Source organism: Rhizoctonia solani, chromosome 14 (genome assembly GCF_016906535.1).
Source record: "Rhizoctonia solani chromosome 14, complete sequence".
In the NCBI taxonomy this organism is placed as follows: domain Eukaryota; kingdom Fungi; phylum Basidiomycota; class Agaricomycetes; order Cantharellales; family Ceratobasidiaceae; genus Rhizoctonia; species Rhizoctonia solani.
The window spans coordinates 575685-591827 of record NC_057383.1 but is presented as its reverse complement, the minus strand read 5'-3'; the positions used below and the strand labels follow the sequence as shown (position 1 = coordinate 591827).

The 16143-nt window shown below is 45.7% G+C and overlaps 4 protein-coding genes across 4 annotated transcripts; all 4 read right to left on the bottom strand.

Annotated features, from left to right (window-relative positions):
• Window positions 1–786: 786 nt before the first annotated feature.
• Window positions 787–3822, bottom strand: RhiXN_10818 (Retrotransposable element Tf2 protein; the record flags this gene model as incomplete). The annotated part of the gene is made up of 3 exons (XM_043330633.1): window positions 787–1377; window positions 1492–2292; window positions 2398–3822. The coding sequence occupies 3 exons, from the start codon at window positions 3820–3822 to the stop codon at window positions 787–789; spliced, it is 2817 nt and encodes a 938-aa protein (XP_043185978.1).
• A 402-nt stretch (window positions 3823–4224) lies between these two features.
• On the bottom strand, window positions 4225–6358 carry RhiXN_10817 (Retrotransposon gag protein; the record flags this gene model as incomplete). The annotated part of the gene is made up of 2 exons (XM_043330632.1): window positions 4225–5263; window positions 5877–6358. The coding sequence occupies 2 exons, from the start codon at window positions 6356–6358 to the stop codon at window positions 4225–4227; spliced, it is 1521 nt and encodes a 506-aa protein (XP_043185977.1).
• An 862-nt stretch (window positions 6359–7220) lies between these two features.
• Window positions 7221–11418, bottom strand: RhiXN_10816 (Retrotransposable element Tf2 protein; the record flags this gene model as incomplete). The annotated part of the gene is made up of 6 exons (XM_043330631.1): window positions 7221–7328; window positions 7364–8170; window positions 8273–8413; window positions 8531–9288; window positions 9340–10207; window positions 10258–11418. 6 exons carry the CDS (start codon window positions 11416–11418, stop codon window positions 7221–7223), a joined length of 3843 nt encoding a protein of 1280 aa, XP_043185976.1.
• Window positions 11419–12740: 1322 nt separating this feature from the next.
• Window positions 12741–16121, bottom strand: RhiXN_10815 (Retrotransposable element Tf2 protein; the record flags this gene model as incomplete). Its single annotated transcript, XM_043330630.1, has 1 exon — window positions 12741–16121. The coding sequence occupies one exon, from the start codon at window positions 16119–16121 to the stop codon at window positions 12741–12743; it is 3381 nt and encodes a 1126-aa protein (XP_043185975.1).
• Window positions 16122–16143: the final 22 nt, after the last annotated feature.

The window sequence follows — 16143 nt, the reverse complement described above, 5'->3', positions numbered from 1 at the left end:
CTGTAGGACTTCATGAACGTGCTGGGTGTGGGATGCGTCATCCTTTGAGTAGATTAGGATGTCATCAAGGTAAATGATCACTGTCACAACTAAGCTTGGACCTATGATTCAAGTGGGTTTAGAGTCCATGGCCCTATCACCAATGGACTATGAAGCAGAGGGGTGACAAAGGCCCAAGGGGTATGGTTCAGGGTAGAGGGCAACAAAGGCCTGGTAAGTGATGCTTAAGTAAAGTGCACTAGGCTCAACAAGGGAGCAGGGTAATGGGTAGGTAAGAACTTAGGTGAATTGACAAAGAGGTCAAGTCTTGCTGTTTAGCGGCAACTTGACTGTCACAACTCAGCTTGGACCTATGGTTCAAGGGGGCTTAAAGTCCGTGGCACTATCACCAATGGACTATGGGAAGGGTAGAGGCACAACTAAGGTCCAGGGGTTATGATATAAGGTAGAGGGCAATGATGGCCTGGATAAGATGCTTAAGTAATGTGCACTATAGCCAACTAAGGGCTTGGGCAAAGGAATAGGTAGAGTTGAGGTGAATTGACAAAGAGGTCAAGTCTTGCTGTTTAGCGGCAACTTGACCTGGCTTATATACATGAGGAAAGCCACATCAAAAACAACAGTACTAAATAGTGAGTCATTTACAATTTCACATCATATATCAAATATGTCACGTGATCTTGATGAGTCATAATATATACCAAAAAAGGAAACTATCTCGGAAAAAAGGTAGAAAATAGTAGAAAATCATGTCATGCCAATGAAGGTCATGACATTACCCCCTCTTCAGGCTCCAACTGCGTCAGGGTGTTCCTTGTGAAATTCCTCTAGGACTTCTTGAGCATTTCCCACATTGTCTATTGGCTCCCACAAATTACTTCCTTTGTCATAACCTTTCCATTTGACCAAGTACCATAACTTCTTTGTCTTCCCTTGTCCCTTCCACTTGCTATCTAGGATCTTTTCTACTTCATATTCCTCTTTGCCTTCTTCTGTGATGATAGGTGCAGGTTGAGGAGGATTGCGTCTGTGAGGGTTGGGGTGGAACTTTGTCAGAAGATTAATATGAAAGACTGGATGTATGCGCATGGTATGGGGTAGTTGAAGTTTATATGCATGCAATCCAATTTTTTTCACTACCAGGTAGGGACCTAGCTTTTTATGGCTGAGTTTGATGGATGGCCTATCAGTAGATATATTCTGATGACTCAACCAAACTTTGTCTCCTACTTGGATTTCCTCTTCTTTTCTGTGACGCTGATCATAGAAGTATTTCATCTTTTCTTGTGATAAGGAAAGTGCTGCTTTGACTTCATTGTAGCCCTTTTCTAAGTACTCCGCATGTTCATCCGCGTTGGGTACCAATTCCTCTGTTTTCTGACCAACAGTAAATCAAGGGTTTAAGCCATAGCATGTCTGGAATGGGGATTTGCCCATAGAAGAATGTTTTAGGTTATTAAGAGCAAATTCAGCCAGGGGTAATAATGATACCCAATCTGATTGTTGATGGTTTCCAAACATGCAAATGAAGATCTTGGCCTCTTGTTGTATTTGTTCTGTCTGCCCATCTGTTTGTGGGTGATAGGCTGTAGAGTACAAAGGTTTGATGTCCAATCTTTTATAGAGATGACAAATAAACTTGGCATTGAATGTGGGGCCTCTGTCTGAAATGGTACTCCTGGGCAAGCCATGTAATTTCCAAACATATGTGATGAACAAGTTGGCAATGTCAATAGCAGACGCTGTGGATTGGGTGGGAATAAAGTGAACCATTTTTGAAAATTGGTCAATGACAGTGAGGATGGCGTCAAATCCCTCTGAAACTGGTAATCCCACAATCATATCATATGCTATGTCTTCCCAAGGGCATTCAGGAATTTGCAATGGTTTTAATAATCCTATGGGCACCTGATTGGTTGGCTTTGATCTAATGCACGTTTTGCAATGACTGACATAAGAGTTGACAAATTTTTTCAGGGATGGCCAGTAGTAATTTCTAGAGACAAGTTCTAATGTTCTGGCCTGTCCTGGATGTCCTGTGGCTAATGCGTCATGCCTAGATTCCAAGATGAGATTCCTGATAGTATCATCTTTAGGTACAAAGATTTTTCCTTGATACCATAGTAACCCTTCTTTTAGTTCCCAGTCTGTGACTTTATCCTTGTTCTGGAGCTTATGCAGAATTTCTTTCAGACGGTCATCCTCATAGATGGCTTTGCCAATTAGGTTGTTGATCTCTTGATCTGGGGTGACAGATGCAATAAAAAGTTCTGGTTTCAGGAGAACCTGGTTCTCTATCCCCCCTTCAAGGGGTACTAAATCATATTGTTACAAGAGAATGTCTGCTTTTTTGTTTTGTGCCCCAGGTCTGTAGATAATTTGGAAATTGTAGTCAACCAAGAAGTTTGCCCATCTGATTTGCCGTTTATTCAGGGATTGTGATGTGGAAAAATACTCCAAGTTTTTATGATCCGTTAGAACTTGGACTGGCAATTCCAATCCTTCTAGCAGGTGACGCCATTCTTTAAATGCCCTGATGACAGCTAGCAATTCCTTATCAAAAATGTCATAGTTCTTTTTGGCCAGGGACAGTGACTTAGATAGGTAGACTACTGGGGCCAGTTTTCCTTCCTCATTGCGTTGGGATAATATTGCCCCAGTGGCATAGTCTGATGCATCACATTCTATGTAGAACTGTTTTGTTGTATCTGGTTGTAGGAGCAATGGTGCTGACGTAAGACATTTCTTTAGACCTTCAAAAGATTGTTGTTCTGCCAATTCCCATTTCCAAGTACTATCTTTCTTAAGCAAATTGTATAGGGGTTGTGCCATATTGCCAAAATTAGGGATGAATTGTCTATAAAAATTCACAAAACCCAGGAATTCTTGTATATTTTTGACATTTTTGGGAATGGACCAGTTCAGTGCGTTGGTTACTTTAGACTGGTCCACTTCTATGCCAAATTCCAATATAATGAACCCTAGGTAATCGATTTTCTTGACATGGAAATGGCATTTCTTGATGTTGCAAAAGAGGTTGTTGTCCTGTAGCCTCCTGAGTACTTCTTGCACATGAATTTCATGATCTTCTTCATTCAAGGAAAAGACTAGAATATTGTCCAGATATATGATGACATAAACATCCAATAGGTCTCTAAATATCTCATTCATCATATCCTGAAAAGCCGCCGGCGCATTTGTCAATCCAAAGGGCATAACCAAATATTTGAATAATCTGTATTTTGTTTTGAAGGCTGTTTTCCATTTGTTGCCTTCTTTAATTTGGACTAAATTATATCCTGCCTTGAGATCAAATTTACTAAATATTTTGGCACCTTGTAGCTTTTCAATAAGGTTTTGTGGTAAAGGCAGGGGATAGACGTTTTTCTTGGTCATGCTATTCAGGCGCCAATAATCTACACACATGCATAGTTTCCCGTTTTTCTTTTTGACAAATAGTATGGGGGATGCCATAGGGGACTTAGATGGACAAATCAGTCCAGCCTTGAGCTGTTTCTCAATGGTTTCCTTGAGCTCTGCATCTTCTTTTGGGCCTAAACTGTATATGGGACCATGCTGTGGTTGCGCGTCTGGAAGCAATTCAATGGCAATGTTGTAAGGACAGTGGGGTGGTAATTTTGACAATTCTTCTTCTGAAAATACTCTAGCAAACTCTTGATAAGGAATGGGGATTTCTTCTACTGCTTTTAATTCTAAAACAGCAGGAGTGGATAAGCAATTGTTGGAGCAGTATACCAAATTGAAAACAAGTGTGTGTTTCTCCCACAAAATTTGAGGATTATGTTTTTTTAACCATGACATTCCCAGAACTAGTTGATGATTGCCAATGTTTGAAATGTGGCATTCCAGTTCTTCAGTATGACTGCCAATGGTACACTTGAAGCAAGTGAAATGGGTAATTTGGCCAGAATCAATTTCTCAGCCATCTATGACACGTAGTTTTTTTGGAATTTGATATTGATAAGCAGGAAGTCAATATGTTTCTACTAAGCAAGGGTGGATGAAGCAAGAAGTTGCTCTGGAGTCAATCATGGCTTTTCCCTGAAAAGGTTTAGCCAAGAAGCTTGATTTTTGAGTTTTAGGAGATTCACACGGATTTGCAGTAAACAATGCATATTTGAGAGGAATTACATAATGAGAATATTTCAAGATTATTGTTTACATGGTGCAAATCTGCAAGCATACAGCCAAGTGCCTTACTCCTTAATTGGCCTTGGCTTTTCCTTTTCCCAACTCCTCTTCATCAGAGACAACTTCAATCCAATTTTCTTCTTTAGGCCTTTCCCAAGACCATTTGACGTTAGCCACATGTCCAGACATGGGCTTGGAGGGACAATTGCGCGCAAAATGACCTTTTCCGCCGCATACATGGCATGTAAGGTTTGAAAATCCTCTTCCATCAAGATCCATGGGACCTGGTCCTTTAGAGTTTGAGGCTAGAACAGGAGTAGGTGCAATGATGGTTTTAACAGGCGCAGCAGCAACAGGGCGTTCATCTTTTTTGAGGGAGGGGAATGGAATCATTGTGTCTTTAGATTCTCCATTCCATCTAACATTTGGCATATTACCCAAAGTTGTGCGCACAATTGAAGTAATGGCACCTTTCTTGGCGCGGCAAGTGGTAGGATCAATCATGTAAACATTATCCCCAACATTAAGACAAGTACGCATAGGAGTAGGATTGGAAGTGGAAGTGGGAACAGTAGTGGCAGTGACGCAAGCAGTGGAGACAGAGGGATTGGATAGACAAGTGGATTCAATGTGATTGGCAATTTCTTCTGCTTTGTCATAAACTTGTTGGGCAGTAGCGCAACGCCATTGGAACATGGTAGAGAGCATAATGTCCTTAATGTCATTCTTGAGACCATCATAGTATTTGTTGCGCAGAGTTTCATTGCTATAACCCAAGGAGACAGAGTATTGTTGAAATTCCCAAGTATATTCCTGGACCAACACCTTTTGCCGCAAATTATTCCATTTCTGGCAGTACTTCTCATCACAATTTGTATCCACATAATGTTTGGTAAATTTGGCCCAGAAAACATCAATATCTTCTAATAAGGGAACTGCTTCTCCCCTGAACACCTTCCTTTCCTTATATGGACAGACCCAGTCTTCAGCTGCACCCTCAAAGTATGATGTGACCCACAAAATCTTTTCTTCATGGGAATGGTTTGCTCCTTTTGCCCTTATGTAAGCCTGACAAGCAATGATGAAATTTAGGGCATCTTCTTTTTTACCGCTAAACTTGTTAGTGTCCTAGACGTCTGTAAGGACGTCAAGGAGGAAGGCGCTTGCGGCCGGATGTATCTAAGTAGAGAACCGCGTAAGGCAGCAGCAAGCTATCCTACGGCGACGACCAGCTATGCTACAATGACCAAGGCCGTAAGGGCGATGACCAGCTATGTAACTACAGCGAGAAAGCCGCTTAAGGCGGTGTGGACTAAGTAGCTAAGTGGGTTACTGGGCTTAAGGCCCTTGTACAGTAATGGGGATGCAACAAGAGGTAATCGACCTGGGTGTTACCATGGTCGGTTGGCCTCCTTATATATTCTGCAGTAGTGCTAATTATAAATACATTATAACCAATACCATAACCAATAAGAACCCCGCTCCGCAGCCGGCATTACTCATGCATACGTGTCACTGACGTGTCATAATGATGTCATCAGGTGGAGGTGGCTACGTATGCTGAGGTAAGCGCGGATGGGGACGTGGCTCGGCGCTTAGCGTATGATATAAGCGCCGAAGTCACGTGATTGAAAATGTTGTCCGTTAGCCTTTGTTTAAATTCGAGAAAATGGGAATAAATTCCCTGGTATCAAGTGTGTCTACGACAGTTAGGCTTGGCAAACTTTAAATCGGAGTTAGAAGTTGTGGGGGCAGGTGGAGGAATGTTGGAGGTAGTGGCTGTGCCAGAAGGTGGAGGAGGTGGAGGTGGGGCCGTGGGACAAATAGTAGACATGTGGAGTAGCTGATCTTGCACAGCCTGGATGGATGAAGCGGCTCCTTGGATTTGGTTAGAATAAAAGATGTGTTGATTATGCAATTGCTTGCAATGTTCTTCCAATTCCGCCCTTAATAAAGCTAATTGATCCCCTTGCGCCTCATAAGCTCCTTGTAATTGCAAGAATTCCTTTTTTAATATAATCATATTTTGTGCAACCATATCAAGAAGTTTGCAATGCAACATTTGATCAAAAGACATAGGGGAATATACATGAGGCGGCACAGCCGCAGGAGCAGGAGTATGTGTACAAGAGGATGTAGCAGACCACCCTGATTGAATTGGGGAGGGAGTCAAATTAGCCTCTCCCATCTTGCCCAAACCAGGCATTGTCATGTGAGACTGCAAAAAACTCATAGTCCCAGTAGTAGTGAATGCGCCCTTTTCTGTCTTGGGTAATATCCTGGATAGATGCGTGGATATTATCCAATTCTAACTCTTTCTTGACTATCAGTTGGTCTTTTTCTTCAATGCGCCTTTCCTGCTCTTCAATTGTGAGAGCTAGATCTTGATTGTGGGATTCAAGATTGGCAATGAGATTCTTTTGTTCTTGAAGATCCGCCTTGTATATGTTATTGAGGCGCTTGGCAAAGGATTTGTGGTGTTTGATATGGGCTATGGATTGGACTAGCTGTTGTACACCACTGTAAGGTGGGTACTTGCTAGTGGCAGGCACTTAAGGCCATAACTAATACAGACACTGCTTATCTAATCTAACTAACTAAGGCTAACTACTACCGCGTAAGGCAGTGACTACTTGACTACTGATGACAGTGGGGCCTGAGGCCTGGAGGTGTGGTAGGTTAAGAAGAGGGGTGAGCGTTACTGTTACTGCTGAGGGCCGGCTACTTAGCTGGCTGACTACCTTCTCTAATGTGTAAGAGGCAAGGTAAAATTGACTTGGTATCCCCAAGCAATTTCCCTGCTGTATATATAGACAAGGCACACTATCTACATGGTCTGTGCGCGTGGGAGAAAGAAGTTCAGAAGGTAAAAGAGAAGTGTGCTGCAGGCTGCGCAGAAGCGTGGATTTCTCCTAAGTGCTCTTGGCACAGCATCTTGGCATAGTAAGCGCCAAGATCATGTGATTGAAAAACATAAGATATCAAGTTCGTAAAAAATACTAAAAATAATAGAAAATTCAGGTGATTCCAGTGGTATAGATTAGGAGGTTATAACATTGCCCCCCCCCTTAAAGGCTCTTGGCGGCATCACAAGCCTTTTTGAGTCTGGCCTGGTTGAAACATTTGATCTCTTCCTGGCTATGTTCCAACAGTTCTTTGGGTTCCCATGAATTGTCCTCTGGGCCATTTCATTGGCTAGAGTGTTGGCCACCTGGTCTGCCTCAGGGACATTGGCTGGTATGTTAGACAGGTTCATTACTGGGCTCTTTCCATAGACCAATTCAAAGGGAGATTTTCCTGTGGAAGCGTGTTTTGCATTGTTGTACGCATACTCCGCTAAGGGCAGCCATGCGGCCCAATCTGAGTGATCCGCAGATACGTACAACCGTAGGTAAAATTCTATGAACTGGTTTACCCTTTCTGTCTGCCCATCTGATTCCGGGTGATAAGCCAATGAGAAGGACAGTTTGATGCCTAGCCGTTGGTAAAGGGCCCTGAGGAATTTGCCTGTGAACGTGGTTCCTTGGTCCAATATGGTTCTGACTGGTAACCCATGGAGTTTCCAAACATGGGCAACAAATAGATCTGCCAACCCTCTTGCAGTGACCTTTTTGGTGGTGGGAATAAAGTGGCCAAATTTGGAGAAGGAGTCAATCACAACCAAGATTGCATCATAACCTTGGGACTTTGGGAAACCTGTAATGAAGTTGTAGGATATAGTATGGAAGGGGTACAGAGGAATTTCCAAGGGTTTCAGGGAAATTGCCAGGGCATGGGCTTGACAATTGGCTTGACATACAGGGCAGCACTCTACCCATTCTTTGGCTGAGGATTTCATGCCAGGCCACCAGTAGTTGCAACTCAGAAGTTCCAGAGTCCTTTGTTGTCCTGGATGGCCTGCCATGGGAGAGTTGTGGAATTCCCTCAGGAGTCTCTCCTTCAGGGGTTCATGATTGGGTACTACCAGTTTTCCGCGGTACCAGAGCAGGTCCTCTTCCCAGTCATATTCTTGGTATGCCTTTTGTATGGACAGTGGGGCGTTATTGGCATCTTCTGTTAGGAATCAGATGATTTGTTCCAGGGAAGGATCTTCTCTCAGTCTGGACCGTATTTCTGTGACTATCTCCAGTTCTTCCTCCAATGTGTTGGCAAAAACCTCTGTGGGGAGCATGACCTCTGGTTCCGGTGGTGTATCAATGTAATCCAATTGTCTGGACAGGGCATCCGGTTTTCCTGACTGCTTTCTGGGGCGGTAATGGATCTCAAAGTTGAAGTCACTTAAGAACACGCGCCAGCAGGCATGGCGTCAATTAGAAGTCCTTGCTTGCATCCAATATTCCAGGTTTCAATGATCTGTGAATACTTGTACGGGTCTAACCGTTGCTTCCAGGAATATTCTCCATTCTTCCAATGCTTTAATGATTGCCAGTAACTCCTTATTGTGTGTATTGTAATTGGCTTTGGCACCAGAGAAGGACTTAGACATATATGCGACTGGATGGAGCCAGTTATCTTCCCCTCTTTGACTCAGTATGGCTCCCATAGCTACCCCCAATGCGTCTGTTTCTAGGTAGTAGGGTAGTTCTGGGTTGGAGTGGATAAGGACCAGGGATTTGGTGACAAGGGCCTTTAGCTCCTGGAATGCAGACTCTTCTGGTTCCTCCCATGACCAGGGAGTTTCCTTCTTGGTGAGGTTATGGAGGGGGCGTGCAACCGTGCTGAAGTTGGGAATAAAACGCCGGAGGTAGTTGACAAAGCCTAAGAATGCCTGGACCTGTTTGACAGTTTTGGGTTGGGGCCATGAGGTGACAGCTTCTATCTTCTTCTGATCCATGGAGAATCCTTCCGGTGAGATTACAATGCCAAGGTAGTCAACTGTGGTTACGTGGAAGTGGCACTTTGAGAGTTTGCAGAACAGCTGATTTGCCATTAGCCTGGATAGGACTTCCCTCACATGGGCAGGGTGTTCTTCCGGTTTCTCCAAAAAGATCAAAATATCATCCAAGTAGATGACTACTGTGACATTGATGAGATCCCTGAACAAATCATTCATGAAATGCTGAAAAGCGGCGGGGGCATTTGTGAGGCCAAAAGGCATCACTAGATATTCAAAGAGCCCGTACTTGGTCCTGAAAGCTGTCTTTCATTCATTGCCTTCTTTGATTTGTACATTGTTATAGCCCCAACATAAGTCCAGCTTGGTAAACAACTTGGCGTTCCTGAGCTTAGCCATGAGGTCATCTTGTCTGGGAAGTGGATACACGTTTTTGTGGGTTACGTCATTCAGCTTCCGGTAATCTACTACCAGCCTGAGGGAGCCATCTGCCTTCTTTACAAACATGACCAGGGCACCTGTTGATGAGGTACTAGGACGGATTTTGCTGGTTGCTAGTTCCTTGTCAATGTGTTGTTTAAGTGCTTTTGATTCCGCATTGGTCATGCCATAGATTGGTCCTGGAGAAAGTTTGGCGTCCAGGAGTAGGTTGATGGCTATGTTGTATTCCCGGTGCAGAGGTAGGGCTTTGAACTCCTCCTCACCAAATACCTTGGCAAATTCATGGTATTGAGGGGGAAGGTTTGCTAAAGGGCCCAGGTCTGCTTCTTCTTTGGAGGCAATCTGTACTTGTTCAGGGAATGTGACTGATCCCTGTTGCCAATCAATGAGGGGAGCTTCTGCCGTTAACCATGTCATGCCTAAAATTGCCGGTGTATTCCCAATGGGACAAACTAGGAAGGGGATCTTGTGTGAGTGGCCATTGGCCGAGACTGCAAGTTGAACCTGGTGCCATATGCGACCAGTTTGGGATAGGGTACCATCTAACATTCTCACAACTCGTGGATTTTTGAGTTGGGTTTTTGGGATTTTGAGTTTTTCTACTAGAGCTGGGGATATGAAGTTGGAGGTGGCGCCGGAATCAATGAGAGTTCTAATGGGTTCTGCCTGGGAATTTTGGACGTGTAGGTTGATGAATAATAATGGTTTTTTATTAGAGTCAAGACCAACAGACACAAACTCTACAGAATTATCTACAATGTCCAATTTTTGAGTCAGGGGCTTGGCAGCAGTCCTTGACTTTAATCTTTTCCCAATTCCTCTTCTGCCACCTTGGCCACTTCCTTGATGTTGGCTTTCCAGCCGTTGGGGCATTGCTTGATCCCATGACCTTTTTGGCTGCACTTGACGCAAAGGCCTGATGCACAGCGGCGGTCCCTTTCCTCCGGGGTGACATAGTTAGGATCCTCTGATAGGCAGACCCTTGTTGTGGTGGAGGTGGATGTGGTCATGGTGACCGGGGACTTAGCAGGGACCTTTTTGGGGCGGTTCTCTTCATTTTCCTGACAAGTGTTGTCTATTTTGATGGAGGCAGCAAAGATAGCCTCCAAGTTGTTGGGAATGTTGTCCTTGGTGGACAAGAGTTCCTTAACCTTCCAGTGAAGGACGCGCGTGAACTGGGCAATGTACGCCTCCTTGTTCCAGTCTAGTTCCGCAATGAGGTTACAGAATTCTGTTACATACTCAGACGTGGTGCTTGTCTGAGTAAGTGTGGCAATTTTCCTGGCCACAGCCCTTTTGGCATCTGGGTCAGCAAAGGCTTCTTTGAATTTTCTGGTCACGGCAGGGATGGTTGTAGGAGCATTGGGTTTGCCCTTAATGATGTTCCCAATAATAGGGAGTGCCCAATCAGCAGCCTTGTCCTCCATGTGGTAGAGGATCCAGACAATCAGCTGCTCATCCTCTTTGAATTGGTCCCTGTGAAGGGCCCCCCATAACAGCATGCGGTCTAGCCATTGAACTGCTTTCTGCCCTTGAATCTCCCCTTTGAATGGGTCTGGTAGTTCCATTTTGGGATGTTTGGTGTCCAAACCCAAGCTGAAGGGGGTAAGGGTCCTTAGATCCCTAAGCGCTCCGCAAGGCTCCTCCTTGATTCTCCTTGGTTGTTCTTCCTTGGAGTTGTACCCAGTGGTGCCTCTGGTGGGGCGGAAAGGGTCTTTGAGCCCAGGCCTAGCCGTTCTTGGAGTGATGGCCTGTCCTCCTGTATGGGAAGGAGGGGTGATAGGCCCAGCCAATGGGCCAGGCTGTGCTTGGGTTTGGGTGGTTCCCCCCTGGTCCTTGTCTCCAAGGAGGTCCGCGGTTTCCTTGCATATGGCTTTGAGCTCAATGAGCTGTTGGCCTTGGGAGTGAATTTGGTCCTGCAGGGACCCAACGGTGGCGGTGAGGGTGGTGACAGCCTCAAGGAGAGCGCTAATGGTTGGCTCTGGTTCCATTTTTGGCAAGTCTTGCGGAGCGGGAGATGGGCTGCAAGTGGGTGGTTGGGAATGGGATGGAACTGAGCAACGGCTGGAACAACTAGAGGGACAGGAGTAGGGGTGTGGGGCGCCAGAGCGTGTGGATGGAATATTGAAAACGGTGTGGGGGAGGTGCCTATATCAGGACTTATGGGCGGTTTTTGTGCAGAGTGTGAACGCTAAACCCTTGTGTCAGACACCTAGCGTTGGACTATCCCTACAACAAATCAGCAGATCTGGCAATTGTGATATGAGCGGGTTTTTAGCAAGCAGGTGAGTCAGCTGTCTAGGGTTGCTATCTGCTGTGTTCCGGCAAAACACATGGTATGCGGGCAATCAGGACTTGTCAGCCTTATAGCAATTTGGTACTACGTGGGGGTGGGAAGTTTTTGATTATTATACTCCGCAAAGTAGCCCCAATCACGGTTTTTTCCCTTGTGCTAGTACTGGGAGCCCTCTTGTTGTTGATCAAAGCCTACAGAAGTCAATTTTACAATGTTGTACACCACTGTAAGGTGGGTACTTGCTAGTGGCAGGCACTTAAGGCCATAACTAATACAGACACTGCTTATCTAATCTAACTAACTAAGGCTAACTACTACCGCGTAAGGCAGTGACTACTTGACTACTGATGACAGTGGGGCCTGAGGCCTGGAGGTGTGGTAGGTTAAGAAGAGGGGTGAGCGTTACTGTTACTGCTGAGGGCCGGCTACTTAGCTGGCTGACTACTGTCGTACACCACTGTAAGGTGGGTACACGCTAATGGGAGCGGGCGCTTGAGGCCGTACTACTACACTGGCTTTTGTAAGGTGACTATCTAAGGCTATACTACTAGCGCTTAAGGCGCTCTACTTCTAACTACTGGTAGCGATGGGGCCTGAGGCCTGGGAGGTGTGATGAGTAAGGGAGTTGGTGAGCGTCTAAGAACTATCTGGGGGCCGGCTACTTAGCTGGCTGATAACCTTCTCTAGTGAATAAGAGACGAGGTAAAAACGACTTGGTGGTTCCAAGCGTTTTCCCTGCTGTATATATAGACAAATGCACACTATCTACATGGTCTGTGCGCGTGAGAGAAAGAAGTAAGAAGACAAATGGGAAGCGTGCTGCGGGCTGCGCAGAAGCGTGGATTTCTCCTAAGCGCCCTTGGCACGGCATCTCGGCGCGGCATCTCGGCATAATAAGCGCCGAGATCACGTGATAAAAAAACATAAGATATCAAGTCCGTAAAAAATACTAAAAATAAGAGAAAATTCAGGCGATTCTAATGGTATATGTTTGGAGGTTATAACATTGCCCCCCCCTTAAAGGCTCTTGGCGGAGTCACAAGCCTTTTTCAGTCGTGACTTGTTGAAGCGTTGGATTTCCTCCTGACTATGCTCAAGTAGCTCCTCTGGTTCCCATGAGTTGTCTTTGGGCCCATATCCTTTCCATTTAATTAAGTAAAACCATTTACCCCGTTGCCTTTTGGAGTCAATGATTTGTTCTACCTCGTATTCTTCTTCTCCCTCTATTGTCTCAGGGGGAGGCCGTTCTGGGAAAGGTTGACTTGGGGATTCGTGGCTTTTGGATAGTAGTCCCACATAGAACACGTCGTGAATTTTTAGGGTTTCGGGGAGTTCTAGGCGGTAGGCATGGCTGGATATTTTCTCTGTAACCTTGAATGGTCCAAGTCGCTTAGGGTCCAGCTTATTGGAATTTGTCCTAAGTTCTATGTTTTTTCCATCTAGCCAAACTCTCTCGCCTATGGAGTACTCCGGTATTGTTCCCGTTGTTCTGGTCATGCGTTCCTTTGTCATTTGGAGCGCTGACTCTGCTTCTTTCCATTCCCGGGCTAAGGTATCGGCTACAAGGTCTGCTTCTGGGACGTTTGCGGGAACGTTGGACGGATTCATGACGGGGTTTCTTCCATAAACCAACTCAAAAGGGGTTTTCCCAGTGGCGGAGTGTTTAGCGTTATTATAGGCATACTCCGCTAAAGGCAACCAGGTGGTCCAGTCCGAGTGATCGGCGGCAACATACGACCTGAGGTAGAATTCTATGAACTGATTTACCCTCTCTGTTTGGCCATCTGATTCCGGGTGGTAAGCCAAGGAGAAGGCTGGTTTGACCCCAAGGCGTTGGTAAAGTGCCCTTAAGAACTTTCCAGTAAACGTAGTTCCTCTGTCCGATATTGTCTTGACTGGCAATCCATGGAGTTTCCACACATGTGAGATGAACAGGTCCGCTAGGCCTTTTGATGTAACCTTCTTGGACGTTGGGATGAAATGTCCAAATTTGGAGAAGGAGTCAATGACTACCAAGATCGCGTCATGGCCGTTTGATTTTGGGAATCCCGTAATGAAATCGTAGGAAATGGTGTGGAACGGATAGGGGGGCACTTCCAGAGGTTTCAGGGCAATGACCGGGGCGTGGGCTCGTCGGTTGGCTTGGCAAGTTGGGCAACATTCTACCCATTCTTTGGCGGATGATTTCATTCCGGGCCACCAGTAGCTTCTGCTGATCAGTTCGAGCATCCTTTGTTGGCCTGGATGTCCTGCCAGTGGAGAGTCATGGAATTCCCTCAATAAACGTTCTTTGAGGGCTTCTGAGTCTGGGACCACCAGTTTTCCGCGGTACCATAGCAGGTCTTCTTCCCAATCATAGTCTCTATAGGCTTTTCGAATGGAGGGAGGCGCGTTGTCTGCGTCTTCTGTCAGGAATGTGATAATTGGCTCAAGTGATGGATCTTCTCTGAGCTTGGCGCGTATTTCCGTGACAATTTCAACTTCCTCTTCCGACGTATTAGCAAAGACTTCTGCTGGTAGCATGATCTCGGGTTCCTGAGGATGGTCCGTGTAGTCCGACCTTCTGGACAGGGCGTCTGGCTTTCCTGACTGTTTTCCTGGGCGATAGTGTATTTCAAAGTTGAAGTCACTCAGGAAGATCCGCCAACGCGCGTGCCTTCTGTTGAACGTCCGTGCCTGCATCCAATACTCCAGGTTCCTATGATCTGTGAACACCTGGATTGGTCTCTCTGTTGCTTCTAAGAAGATTCGCCATTCCTCTAGCGCCTTGATTATGGCTAGGAGTTCCTTATCATGGGTGTCATAATTTGCCTCAGCGCCGGAGAAGGATTTAGACATGTACGCCACTGGGTGTAGGCGGTTATCTTCTCCCCGCTGACTAAGGATTGCTCCCATGGCTACTCCTGACGCATCCGTTTCCAAATAGTAGGGTAGGTCTGGATTGGAATGGATGAGGACCGGTGCCTGGGTGACAAGGAGCTTCAATTCCTGAAATGCCAATTCCTCTAGGTTACCCCATGACCAGGGGGTTTCCTTCTTGGTGAGATTATGGAGAGGGCGTGCAATGGAGCTGAAATTGGGAATGAAGCGGCGAAGGTAATTGACAAAGCCAAGGAATGCCTGGACCTGTTTAACTGTTTTAGGGGTAGGCCATGACGTGACCGCATCAATCTTCTTTTGATCCATGGAAAAGCCTGACGGGGAGATGACAATACCCAGATAGTCCACTGTGGTGACGTGGAAGTGGCACTTGGAGAGTTTACAGAATAGTTGATTCTTCATCAGACGTGATAAGACCTCCCTGACATGGGTTGGGTGGTCCTTGGGGTCTTCTGAGAAGATTAAGATATCGTCCAAATAAATAACCACTGTAACGTCCATGAGGTCTCGGAACAGGTCGTTCATAAAATGTTGGAAGGCGGCCGGGGCATTGGTAAGACCGAAGGGCATTACTAGGTATTCAAATAGCCCGTACTTGGTCCTGAAAGCCGTCTTCCATTCATCTCCTTCCTTGATCCGGACATTGTTGTAACCCCAGCGTAGGTCAAGTTTTGTGAAGATTTTAGCGTGCCTAAGTTTTGCCATTAGATCGTCCTGTCTTGGTAACGGATACACGTTCTTATGGGTTACGTCATTCAGTTTCCTGTAATCCACAACTAGTCGGAGCAAACCATCAGCCTTCTTTACAAACATGACCGGAGCACCAGCTGAGGAAGTGCTAGGGCGAATCTTGCCCGTTGCCAATTCCTCATCAATGTGTTGCTTTAATGCTTTTGATTCTGCGTCGGTCATGCCATAGATTGGACCTGGCGTAAGTTTGGCGTCTGGAGTGAGGTCTATTGAAATGTCATACTCCCTATGTGGAGGGAGGACCTTAAACTCTTCTTCGCCGAACACTTTAGCAAACTCGTGGTACTGAGGGGGAAGATCTGCTAAGGGGTCCGGGTCTGCTTCTTCTTCTGAGGCGATTTGTACTTGGTCAGGAAAGGTAACCGTGCCTAGGGTCCAGTCAATGAGGGGAGACTCCTGAGTGAGCCATGTCATACCAAGTATGGCAGGTGTGTTCCCAATGGGGCAGACTAGAAAAGGGATAGAGTGGGGGTGGCCATTGGCCGAAACCGTGAGATGAACCTGGTGCCAAATGCGACCAGTCTGGGAAATGGTACCGTCTAACATTCTCACTACTCGTGGATTTTTGAGCAGGGTTTTTGGGATTTTTAATTTTTCCACAATCTTTGGGGAGATAAAGTTGGAGGTTGCTCCAGAATCTATAAGGGTTTTTAGGGGTTCTGCCGGGTATTCGTTCATGTGTAAATCGATGTAGAGTAGTGGTTTTTTATTGGAATCTAAAGAAGCCACAGATACAAATTCGATATGAGATACATCAGAAACGTCCATTTTTGGGCTCAAGGGTTTGGCA